The sequence below is a fragment of the Brienomyrus brachyistius genome, chromosome 17 (assembly GCF_023856365.1).
Source record: "Brienomyrus brachyistius isolate T26 chromosome 17, BBRACH_0.4, whole genome shotgun sequence".
NCBI classification, from domain to species: Eukaryota; Metazoa; Chordata; class Actinopteri; order Osteoglossiformes; family Mormyridae; genus Brienomyrus; species Brienomyrus brachyistius.
Window position 1 is genome coordinate 12,085,513 of NC_064549.1, and position 13,014 is coordinate 12,098,526.

General features: G+C 41.9%; 1 protein-coding gene across 1 annotated transcript; it reads right to left on the bottom strand.

The window, feature by feature from the left end:
• Window positions 1-1,597: 1,597 nt before the first annotated feature.
• On the bottom strand, window positions 1,598-7,294 carry LOC125711725 (major histocompatibility complex class I-related gene protein-like). The gene is made up of 6 exons (XM_048980945.1): window positions 7,090-7,294; window positions 5,973-6,233; window positions 4,396-4,668; window positions 3,898-4,179; window positions 3,651-3,755; window positions 1,598-3,474 (listed from the first exon to the last, which is right to left on the bottom strand). The coding sequence occupies exons 1-6, from the start codon at window positions 7,163-7,165 to the stop codon at window positions 3,461-3,463; spliced, it is 1,011 nt and encodes a 336-aa protein (XP_048836902.1). The 5' UTR covers window positions 7,166-7,294; the 3' UTR covers window positions 1,598-3,460.
• Between the last annotated feature and the right edge of the window lie 5,720 nt (window positions 7,295-13,014).

Here is a 13,014-nt window from a genome sequence, read left to right on the forward strand (position 1 = left end):
TTTTTGTGCTTCAAGCAGGCAATAATTTGTATCTGGCTGGTGGAGCCAAACCAGAACCTTCTGGGTACTGGATGCCCAGTAATAATAAGTAAAGTTAAGAAGCCCCAGTCCCCCTACCTCAATACCTTTTTGGAAAATGCATTTATTAACACCTGGGACTTTGTTTTACCAAATGAAGGTTATAGATTGGTTCACTGAATTAAAAAAAACTACTTAAATTGTAAGACTGGCAGACACTGGAGTAAATAAAGAATTGAGGGAAGTATATTCATCTTCAGTGACTGTATCCTCCCAGTTATAGTAAAGGGTAGACTAAGCCATCTCTCAAATTCAGCCTTCATTTTGGTTAACTTGCAAATAGTTAGCTGCAAACAGATGTGAGAGCGGATGACGTGTATCACTCGGTATCTGAACTCACCTGGAGACAGAGGTAATGAGTCTTGATGGATCTGTTGGGCTAAATGATTCATGGAGAAGCACGTTTTTTTGTCGTAAATCAGCCAATGACACAATTGCATGAGTCCTAGTTATAGGGTTTCTAACATAGAGCAGGAGGTCATTGGCATATAGAGATATACAGGGTTCCATGGCGCCTCTCCCAAAGCCTTGGAATAGCACGGTTGACCTAAGTGCAATAGAAAGAAGCTCAATTGCAATTGGAAAAAGAAGCAGGAAGAATGGGCAGCTTTGGCAAGTGATGCATGTTAACGGGAAATAATCAGATTGAGAATAATTCATCTGCATGCATGCTAAATGTGAATGATATAATGGTAACCCAGGCTACAAATGTACTGCCGAATCCATCCATCCATCCATCCATTTTCCAAACCGCTTATCCTACTGGGTCGCAGGGGGTCTGGAGCCTATCCCGGAAGCAATGGGCACGAGGCTGGGAACAACCCAGGATGGGGGGCCAGCCCATCACAGGGCACACTCACACACCATGCACTCTCACATGCATTCCTACGGGCAATTGAGCAAGTCCAATTAGGCTCAGCATGTTTTTGGACTGTGGGGGGAAACCGGAGTACCCGGAGGAAACCCCACGACGACATGGGGAGAACATGCAAACTCCACACACATGTGACCCAGGCGGAGATTCAAACCCGGGTCCCAGAGGTGTGAGGCAACAGTGCTAACCACTGCACCACCATGCCACCCCACTGCCGAATCCACATTTCTCCAAACTGAATTAGGTATATCCAATCTACTCAAACACTTCCTCCGCATCCAAAGAGAACATCCGGACTCAGAAAAGCTCTGGGAGAAGAAACCACATCTGCCAATTGTCAGGTATTACAATGAGAAGGACAATTTCTGACTAAACCCCTTTGGTTCTCTGAGAGGGAAGGGACGCGCTAAATGGCATGCTAGTACTATAGCCAACATTATTACATCCACATTCAGGAGTGAAACGAGGTGGAACCACAAGGAACCCAAGACTGGATTGCAGACCCCAATGTACCTGGACATTGTAATCTCATTTTTGGACTAAGTGCATGTGCATTGTGCGAATATCTTATTTAAAGACTTAAAACTTTAAAAATGTAAGTTGTGTTCTCACAAAGAATCGCTATACTTAAAGAAAGAGAGAAAAGTTGTTTAAAGTCTTTATTACGCTCTAGGTTGCTTCACAAACAGTAGAAACAAAGCATATAAAAATGTAAACAAGAGCCTTAGCAAAGCAACCTGTTCATTGAAAGCACTAAAAATAAATTAATTTTTACTCATGCAATGTAGTCTGGCTACAATGTTTTGAAAACATGACCCATGAATCCATCAATAGCTATTATTATCCTAGTATTCAAACTGCCTTTTAAAACTGTGAAATGTAAACATGAGTGTGTATAGGCTAAATTGGTAAAACCAAGCAATGTAAATTCACAGCACATGCACAGGGCTAAAAAGTACCTTTCACCAATCACTTTACGACATGTGGACACATATATGTCAGAGTACAGCAAACTGCAACAACGTTTTTGTCTAAGAACGTCATATTCTTAGCCTCACATGGCAGAACCACATTGACTGGATTTTTTTAAAGCAGTTTTTTGTTTTTGTTGTGTACAAGAGCTTCTTACTGCAGCTACCCACTTCTTGTCATCTTATCACCTCCTCAGCTTCCTTCCCTTTGTATGTAACAAAATGTTATTACCCAAAATTCAACACAGCGCGATATCAGCTTCACACTCTTTAGACAATTAACAATTAAACAGAGAATAAGTATGAGATACGCAGCAGAGAGGAGTGAACACAAGATATGTATTAAATATGGTGTTTTCTGCCCATGTGCTGAAATTTCACACAGATATAATACAGGCAACATAGATCCACGTATCCAAGTTCTTTCATCCATTTTCTAAAACCACTTGTTCTATTCAGGGTTGCAGGGGGTCTAGAGTCTATATCAAAGGTTATGGGTGCAAGGCAAGGAACAACCCAGGATGGGGTGCCAATGAATCGCAGGGCACACTGACACACACACACACACACACACACACACACACACACACACACACACACACACACACACACACACACACACACACACACACACACACACACACACACACACACACACACACACACACACACACACACACACACACACACCTATGGACAACCTATGAATGCCAATAGGCCTCAGCATGGTTTTAGACCATGGAGGGGAACCAGAGCACCCAGACAAATCCCCACACTAACACGGGGAGAACCTGCAAACTCCACACACATGCAGACATGGCGGAGACAAGGACATCCCTAAGGTCCCAGACGTGTGAGGTATCTGTGCTGAGCAACACACCATCTCTTAATACTTCTATATTAATCACACATGGGATACCTCAAATGACACTGGTGAAGCTACAGATGATGTTAATTGACATATCCTTTGCAAGAAATGAGAGACCACTTCAGTACCGGGAGAAACAGCGTATGGCAGCCACTACAAGCCGGCAATTCAGGGTTTGCATTTGCCAGCATCCTCCGTCCCGCGTGAGAGAGCCGAGGACGTTGAAACTAGCTGGCAAGTCAGTGCCACCTCAGACGTTGGTGCCCTAGGCGGCTGCCTATGTCGCTCTGCTATATCAGGCTCTGCTAGCGACTCTGACACTGTATCTCACTGGATAGATGCATAGGTAGACATTTTAACATAAGGCATAATGTTAAATACATATGGGAATAATTACAACAGTATAATCAGTCGAGTGAGAATAAATAGTGAAAGCTTAAAAGTACATTACACTCTGAAATCCGAGGTTATAGGTTAATAACTGACACACTAGGGAGCCTCAAACTGGAGGAAATCTCTCTGTTGAAAGGGAAAACGGAGTCTGCGGGGCAAAACTGTAGCTCCTGTTTTTGCCCGGTTAGTCCTTGCAGTTCTTACTGTTTCACCTTCTCCACTGTAGTTAAAAGTCCCGTCATCAATCCATCCTGTAATCTGTCCTGGTGCTTCTGCTCATCTCCTTAACCCTTTACAGTGATATTTTCATGTGAAAAGATGAGAAAAGACAGTCTAGTGTGAACTGTTGCTTCTTCTGTGTTAACGTATGGATGGACATCACAAGAAGGCACACTGTCCACATTATAAAGGCTGAATATATTTAAGTACTCATGTCTTGATAGTATCAGTTTATTGAAAGTCTCACCTGCTGCACAGTCTGTGAAGATGAAGATGACTGCAAAAAGCATGAGAACCAATACAGCCAGAAGGACCCCGGGGATTATTCCATAAAGACGAGTTGTTTCCGGAGCTGTAAGGAAGGAGCCCACACTTAGGTCTGTAAGCCATGTGAGAGCATAGCCCCCAGCACCAGAGCAGGCGGAGATGACGCCGTGACCCTACAGAGGCTGAGTAAGGGCAGCATTACAGAATGTGGCGAGGGCAGATCTTACCCCAGATGACAGTGATGTTCTCAGGCACACTGCTGTGGGCCACCCGACAGCTGTAGCTTTGGGTTCCCTGATCTTCTGGCACCCTCAGAATCTTCCTCAGCTGGTAGGTTAAATCACCATTGGGCAGAACCTCCCCACTGATCACACCCTCCATCAGGGGGAGCTCATCTGCCCCCAACCACTCAACATGCACCTCCCGTGGGTAGAAGCCAGTCACATGACATGTGACTTCAATGGCAGATGTCATAGGGGGGTTCCTGGCAAATAGCTTCACTTCTGGAACTGCAAAAAAAAAACAAAAAAAAAAACAAATTCTAAATGAGAACCTTTAATAAACATGACAAGCACAACCAACAATTTCCAAATATGAATGATGTAAAATATATTTTAAATGCTAAACATTACAACCGTTAAAACTAACCAGAGAGCATGAATAATAATTAATATTTGTAAAGAAAGTTTAATCAAAATTAAGTATAAAGAAATATACTGCTTTACCTCTTGTTTTCCGTACACTTATACTATACTCCAAAAGCTTCTTCAGCCAGTTAATGCAACCAGATTGATAGTGAGCAATAAGACGATTTAAATCGAACATGTCTGATTCCCGTCTTTGTTTGTAGAAGATGGCCTGTGGGACGACTGCGACCCAGGATTTCCTCTCGACATCGAAGCTGACAAAATCCATGCCATCGTATGCATGGCTCATGAAAGACCTACTAGTTCCATCTGGGTTCAATTCACAGTGACCATGAGCCTGATATGTGTGATCTTCAGAGAGGAGAAACCAAAATTGAGTGAGAAACATATCAGGAGGCCTCAACTTTAACTGATCATGCCATATATACATAATTATAAACACACACAATTGATTAATTGATCATGAGCACGTTTGACCATCTCTATAAAGGCAGAAGTTTTGGCAGTTTGTTGGTCTGGAGTATTCAGGTGTGTGTTAACACACTTCCAAGGAAAAAAGGCATCAGCACTGATCTTAGAGAAGCAATTGTAGCTGCCCATCAATCTGGGAAGGGTTTATAAGGCCATTACAAACTGGAAGTCTATCAGTCTCCAGTGAGAAAGACTGGAAAACATTCAAGACAGTTGCCAATCTTCCCAGGAGTGAACATCCCAGCAAATTCACCCCAATGCTCAGAGAAATTTAAAAAAATCCAAGAGTTACATCTCAGACTCAACAGGCCTCAGTTAGCATGTTAAGTGTTAAAGTTCATGACAGTACAATGATAGACTACATAAGTATTTCTTTTTTGGTAGGGTTGCCAGGTGAGACCCTCTCCTCTCTAAAAAAACATGGCAACATGGCTTAGGTTTTCATCAGAACAAACTACAAGACTTCTGGAACAATGTCCTTTGGATAGAAGAGACCAAAGTGGAGATGTTTGGCCGTAATGCACAGCGCCACATTTGGCAAAAACCAAACACAGCATATCAGAAGAAGCACCTCATACCAACTGTCAAACACAGTGGTGGAGGGGTGATGATTTGGGCTTGTTTTACAGCCACAGGACCTGGGCACCTTGCAGTCACTAAGTCGACCATGAACTCCTCTGTATGCCAAAGTAACGTAGAGTCAAATGTGAGGCCATCTGTCCGACAGCTAGAACTTGGCTGAAACTGGGTCATGTAGCAGGACAATAATCACAAGCACACCAGCAAATCTACAACAAAATGGCTAAAAACGAAAAAAGGTGTTGCAATGGCCCAGTCAAAGTTCAGACCTCAATCCGATTGAAGTGCTGTGGTGGGACCTTAAGAGAGCTGTGTGTAAATGAATGCCCTCAAATCTCAATGAACAAAAGCAATGTTGTAAAGAAGAACGGGCCAAAATTCCCCCACAACAATGCAAGAGACTGATAGTCATGCAGAAAATAATTGCTTCAAATTATTGCTGCTAATGGTAGTTCTACAAGCTAGTGAATCACTTAGTTTTTCACTTAGGTTGTACTTTCACATATGACTTCTTCATTTTAGCTTCATTTTTGCTAAATAATGACACAGTGAAATACACAACAATGAATACAGTTCAATCTGCATAGAGCCGAGTGCACACCTACCGTCTGAATGGTTGAAATGCTCTGCAGTCAGTCTCACTGCAGTGTCCATCACATGTCTGTTGAAGTTGAGATTCAGGCTGACTTGCTTCCACAATTCCAAGCCCTCCGTATGGTTCAGCCATGCCGGCACTGTTGGATCTTCGCTAGAACCGCTTTTATAGTAGTAAACAGTGATGTCATCCACCATTAGAAACTGGATGTTCTTCAAAAAGCGAGTTCCCTGGGACGCCACGCAGTGCCGATGGAGGGAGTGGACCGCTTCTGCAAAGTGTATATAATGATGTTATACAGACAAACACACACACACACACACACACACACACACACACACACACACACACACACACACACACACACACACACACACAGAAATTTGGGCCCACGCTTTTTAAAATGAATGATACACTGCTTTTTCAAACTCTTATTACAAGAAAATGTTTTGGAGTGTAATGTAAGAAGTTACTTTGCATTTTAAGTGCAATTTAATGAACGCGGGAGCCTAAGTATCAGTTTCATCAAAAGAACCACCTCTTGCTTTTATCACAGCAGCACCGGTTCACAGCATCCTTTCCAGCAATTTTTGGAAATAACTTGTGTCCAAACCCTGCATTTCACGGCAGGGGTGCAGAATTCGGCACAACACTGTTCCTGGCCAATCGATCGGTGCATCTCTACTCATCAGATGCAATACAGTACATCAGCAGATCGAAATGATGAGCAGACAGCGCATTTAACCTCTCACAAACAGATCTGGGAAAAGGCAGACAAGGGCTATCGCTTAGTTTAAGACACAATCAAAGAAATGCCAAGAGCATATCTAAAGAGATATCTGTTATGTCTTCTTCGAAACCTATAACAAGCTATAAAATACCGAAAAGCAGTCAGTTACATTCATTTTAAGTAATTCTAATATTTTCTTGTATTAAAAGTTTGACAAAGCAGTGTATGTGTGGTTAAAGTGAGCATTCAATTCAACGATAACCTGTCATATTTAATGTCTAAATTAAAAATTACATCGATAGCCATCTCAAACCACTTAAAGAACTGATAGGCCTTTTCTTAATTCGCCCGTGTAGGACGCGTGTTGGTATCAGGAGACACATGAAAATCGTCTTACCTGCACTAGAACAGTTAAAGTAAGCCGCGGTTAAACATAAAATTATTTCCGGTTGCTTAAAAATAATATAACACATATTGTATTGTTAACCCTAAAAATCATACGTCGAGAAAGAAACTAAAAGTAATGAGTGGAAACGGAAGTCATCACTGCACTACAACTCCGTAAGATGTGAATAGTAATGAACGGCAGAGGACGCTGTATACACGTAGACTAGTGGTTCTGAACTGGTAAATGTAAAACGCTCAAATTAATGCTTTATTCAAAAAAATTTATAGATTTTTTTTCCTCGAGGAAACTGATGGAGGGGAAAAGCGAGAAAGCATTGTTACTTGGTTCTACTCGCTTTAACACAATGTTTAAAACATCCTAATTTGCAATATTTGTTTTATTTTGTTGTAGGCTAATCTCTTAAAACGAGGGTCTTTTCAGTTATTAGCCGCACGTTTAATGGTTGTCAGGCTTCAGATGTTAGAGCTATTTACCAAATAAGTTTTGGATTTAGTTTTTTTTGTTCATTAACATTGACCTTCTGTTTTGAGAACAATGTCATAAACTGTGAAAAAACAGTGTTGGACGAATTGGCCTCAGTAACGCGCGGATTCAGAGTGAAAGATAAGAAACGCGCTTTTAATTCGCCTTATCTGTTGCATTTGCACTTTCAGAAAAGGTTACCAATTTGTAATTTTGCTTGTAACTGGGCCTGTACCCTCAAGGCTCCGCCAGTTGTACCCTTAGCTGTTGGCAATTGTACCTATTAAATTACGGAAATGGACCCGACCTTTGTTGTTTGAACGTTGGGGATGTTCCTCTGAATCCAATTTTTTACCTAAAAAGGTACAATTACAAGGGTACAGCTGCAGTGGCAAGCATCCATCCATCCATCCATCCATCCATTTTCCAAACCGCTTATCCTACTGGGTCGCGGGGGGGTCCAGAGCCTATCCCGGAAGAAATGGGCACGAGGCAGGGAACAACCCAGGATGGGGGGGCCAGCGCATTGCAGGGCACACTCACACCATTCACTCACACATGCAAACCTACGGGCAATTTAGCAACTCCTATTAGCCTCAGCATGTTTTTGGACTGTGGGGGGAAACCGGAGTACCCGGAGGAAACCCCACTATGATATGGGGAGAACATGCAAACTCCACACACATGTGACCCAGGCGGAGACTCGAACCTGAGGCAACAGTGCTAACAACTGCACCTCCATGCCACCCCCACAGTGACAAGCAAAGGTACAAATTGGTACCCTTTTTTCCTGGAGTCTATATCATGACATAGATGTTATATAGCAAATGTGCAGTTATGAACAGTTATCAAAAAACTGCCAAAATATTGCAATTTGATTTTTTTCCAGTATTGTTCAGCCCTAAACAGATACACAATATTGCCAAAAGTATTGGGACACCTGCCTTTATACACAAATTAATTTTAATGAGATCCCGTTCTTAATACCTTGGGTTTAATATGGAGTTGGCCAACCTTTAACAGCTTCAGCTCTTCTGGGAAGGCTGTCCACAAGGTTTAGGAGTGTGTTTATGGGAATTTTTGACCATTCTTCCAGGAGAGCATTTGTGAGGTCAAGCACTGATGTTGGATGAGAAGGCCTGGCTCGCAGTCCCCACTCTAATTCATCCCAAAGGTGTTCTGTCAGGTTGAGGTCAGGGCTCTGTGCTGGCCAGTTAAGTTCCTCCACACCAGACTGGCTCATCCATGTCCTTATGGACCTTGCTTTGTGCACTGGTGCGCAGTCATGTTGGAACAGGAAGGGACCATCCCCAAACTGTTCTCACAAAGCTGGTAGCATAGAATTGTCCAAAATGTCTTCATACGCTGAATCATTAAAAGTTCCTTTCACTGGAACTAAGGCGTTAAGCCCAACTCCTGAAAAACAACCCTACACCATAATCCCCCCTCCACCAAACTTTACAGTTGCACAATGCAGTCAGGCAGGTAACATTCTCCTGGCATCCGCCAGACCCAGATTCATCCATCAGACTGCCAGCCGGAGAAGCATGATTTGTCACTCCGGAGAACACATTTCCATTGCTCCACAGTCCATTAGTGGCATGCTTTACACCACTCCATCCGACTCTTGGTATTACGCTTGGTGATGTATGGCTTGGATGCAGCTGCTCGGCCACGGACACCCATTCCATTAAGTTCCCGACACACTGTTCTTGAGCTAATGTGAAGGCAGAGATGGGGACTCGGGTCACATTTAAGTCCCACAAACATAGACTTGTGACTTGACTTTAGACTTGCAAAGGTACTTCCACATATTGTATTTTCTCTATAAACGACATTATTAGCTTTGTCATCCATATTTTATAGTAAGCAAGTAAATTTATTTACATGTTCATCGTGCGCCCTCATAGAGCCAGAATTAGTGCAAAGACACTGTCAGAATTAATGTTTTTGAAATGCAACTCTTGCACACTGTGCACCTCAGCGCACATTGTCCCCTCTCTGTGATTTTACGTGGCCTTCAATTTTTTGGCTGAGTTGCTGTTGTTCCCAATTGCTTCCACTTTGTTATTATACCACTAACAATTGATCATGGAATATTTACTAGCGAGGAAATTTCACGAATGGACTAATTGCACAGGTGGCTTGCATGCAGCTGCTTGGCCATGGAAGCCCATTCTGTGCAGCCCCCAGCACACAGTTTTGATTCTGGGGTTTAAGCCAGAGTTGCCCTGCAGTTACTGAGTCAAAAAGAGCATTGGTGTCTTTTACACATCATGCACCTCGGTACTCTGTGACTCTGCTCTGTTACTTTACATGCTCTGCTACTTTGTGGCTGAGTTTCCACGTTGCAATAATACCACTTACAGCTGACCATGGAATATATAGCAGGGAAGAAATTTCACGAACTGACATATTGCAAAGGTGGCATCCTATGACTGTACCATGCTTGAATTCACCAAGCCCTTCAGAACGACCCATTCTTTCAGAAACTATAATTTGAAACTGAAATCGTTTGCAAGTAAGTGAACGCCGAACTTTACGTTAACAATATTTACTGAAAAAAATCGGAACAAAATTAACCTTTAAATCATTTATACCCTGATGTAAAATAATACTTTTTAACCAGGGCCTATAATTTGTGCTTGATAAAATGATGTAGTTGAGAAAGTGGATGCTCATGGTGATGACTGAACTGCTTTTTTCTTAAAGAATTAAATATTTCACGCTTCATATCCTGTATATTACACTGAATGTTATTGTTAACCAGCGCAAAGCTGCTGTACGGACTTACATTTATAGATTAGTGGTTCAGTGGAAGCACATATTCTCCTATTTCGTAACCGCAGTTTTCATTTATCTGCCGTTTACCGCTGCCTGAAATATTAATTGCAAAATTGTAAGAATAAACAGTTGATAAGTGTAAATTCTGCACCACTATGAGTGACCTTTCCGCCCTGTCAAGCTCAATATGTGACTTAATATGTGACTCATGTCTTTGTCTAACCATACCTACGATGTCCTGCAGACCGTCGGAATCCCAGTCATTCGGGAGAGAGAGAGAGAGAGAGAGAGAGAGAGAGAGAGAGAGAGAGAGAGACTACATTTATATAACTTTGATTACCACATATTGTCATAGTTGTTTTATTTTATTATTACCTATTGTTGTTGATGTCTTATTGTGTACACTTTATGAATTAAACTTTATCATAGGAATGCATGTATACAGAAAAGAAGTTGTATACAGACCGTTATCCACAGTTTGCGGCAGCCGTGGGAGGTCCTGTGATTACAGAGGCAATACTGTAAACCGCTTTCGATATAGATGACAAAATGTAGCGCCTACAACGACATAAATAGGGTAAAATTATAGTAATTATGGAGAGTGTTCTGTAAATCTGAAACCACTTTGTCCCACAGAACCCGCATACACACACGTGATCTCATATATACAAGAACTTACTTCAAAAGAGACCTATTTGTTTGGAACTACATTTTTTTTTTTTTTTTGAAAGACCCAGGTAAAACCTATGGTTCCGAGGACCACATATAGTCGACATATATGTTAGTTTTAATTACAGTTCATATGATTTTTTTGTTTGTTTATTTTCACTTTCTTACTTTAGTGACTGATGCGACAGCGGAACGTAAAAACACCGGGAAACACTGACGAAATTCACATATATTTTAGAAATCTCCTCACGGACCACTTGAGGTCGCTCACGGACCACCCGCGGTCCGCGGACCACACTTCGAGAACCACTGGTTTAGAGGTTATAATATTAAACAATGACAAGGTTTCTCGTGTAGAGTTATAACTACCAGCTGCCATATTCAAATGACAATCTCATTTGGAATACAGGAGTGCAGCCGATTCATTAAAGGACGTAGTGCTATCCGGTATTACGTTAATACCTGTAGACATAGACGCTTCCCTCTCCAATCAGAAAATTGTGAGGGAATCTCTGGGTAGAAATATTAGTCAACCGGATTAGACAGATTACCTTGTTAATGGAAGAGGTCAGAGCCATGTTCCCTTGAGGTTGTTCTACCCAGTACTACAAAGGGGTACTTAATACACTGAGTGTAAAGAAATCATCATCAGATAATATGTAATGCACCTAATCTGCAGCCCAGTGTTCCAGAGAGTCACAGCTCGTCATAGCATAGCATTCCTGTATAGTTAGAAGCATCAATGCACAGCAAGCTGACCAGTTACAGGTGTTGCACAGCCATAAACTAAAGTTTTTTTGTAAATTCATTGAGAGTAAGGTCAGGAACACACCGGCAGCATTGTGTGAGTCCTGTCCGTCTCGGTCCTCGCTGCAGAGGTGCCTCATCTAGGGAGTCCGAGTGGCGGCTTTTTTTCCACACGCGCGGTAAGCGGTTCTCAGCAAAATTCGGCAGCTAAAATATCTGTCGATAATCATACTGACATCATACCAGCAAAATGACATAACTGACACCTTTCACTATAGTTTCAATGTCTAGGCTATTTATCAGGGACATGAACATGTATAAATATTAATTATTTTAACCATCTTGGCAATTGCATGTTTTTAAATGAGAAAGGGGAACCTACATGTGTAATATACATACGTTAAGTTAACAGAACGTCGATAAGTTAACAGAACGTTAGAAGAAGTGCGGTAGCTCTCAGGTGTGCTCTCCCTCTGTTGACGAGGGTAAATACAAATCACAAGAAATATACAAGGATTGCTGTATATTAATACTAATAAATAATAATAATAAAGTTATTATAATTACAATTGCGCACACACTTCTTAACCCTTGTCTAAACTAAATATAAATTAAAATAATAATGAAATGAAACAAACATTTTATTACTGATGACCATTATCAAATGCAAATTCAATGTACAAATTTTGGTCTTACAGTAGCAGAGCCGCAGCGGCGCAAGCCGGGTGGAGAAGCGCGCGGCTCCACGCTGCAGAAGTTCAACACCAGAGCCGCGACACACACGCCATGGAGCCGGTGTGCTCCGGGTCTAATGGGACATCGAGGATCACAGGTCTATGGTTTACCCTGCAGTTCCATAAACCACCATATGATGGCAACCTATTACTATGCTGTTTAAGTGATGTGATTTACAGTCCCATAAACACGAGATAATTGTGTCTGGGACTCTACATGTCTGATGGAATGGAGGAAGAGTTCATGAAAATAAAGGAAAGAGGTACACGAACGTACGAACACGTCCTTCACTTGCATCATAGAATAATCCTTCAAAGTAAACAGTGACTCGTGGCTACTCCATGCAGACAGGGTCAGGAAGTTCAGTTATTGTTCAACTAGGCATTCCAGTTAGACGTCCAGGGGTAAGAACACTTTGTTATCGAGAGGTCAGAGAATGGTCTGACTTATTAAAAGTAGCAGGAAGATCAGAAGTGCGAGAATAACAGCTCAAAGTAACAGTGGTATGTAGAAAGG

Excerpts from the sequence above, each read along its gene's own strand:
- LOC125711725 (XM_048980945.1), bottom strand. The coding sequence starts at position 7,165 with ATGTGTTATATTATTTTTAAGCAACCGGAAATAATTTTATGTTTAACC. Across the intron at positions 4,180-4,395 it reads AAGTGTACGGAAAACAAGAG|TTCCAGAAGTGAAGCTATTT; the intron begins GTAAAGCAGTAT and ends TTTTTTTTGCAG. Across the intron at positions 3,756-3,897 it reads GAACATCACTGTCATCTGGG|CTCCGGAAACAACTCGTCTT; the intron begins GTAAGATCTGCC and ends CCTTCCTTACAG.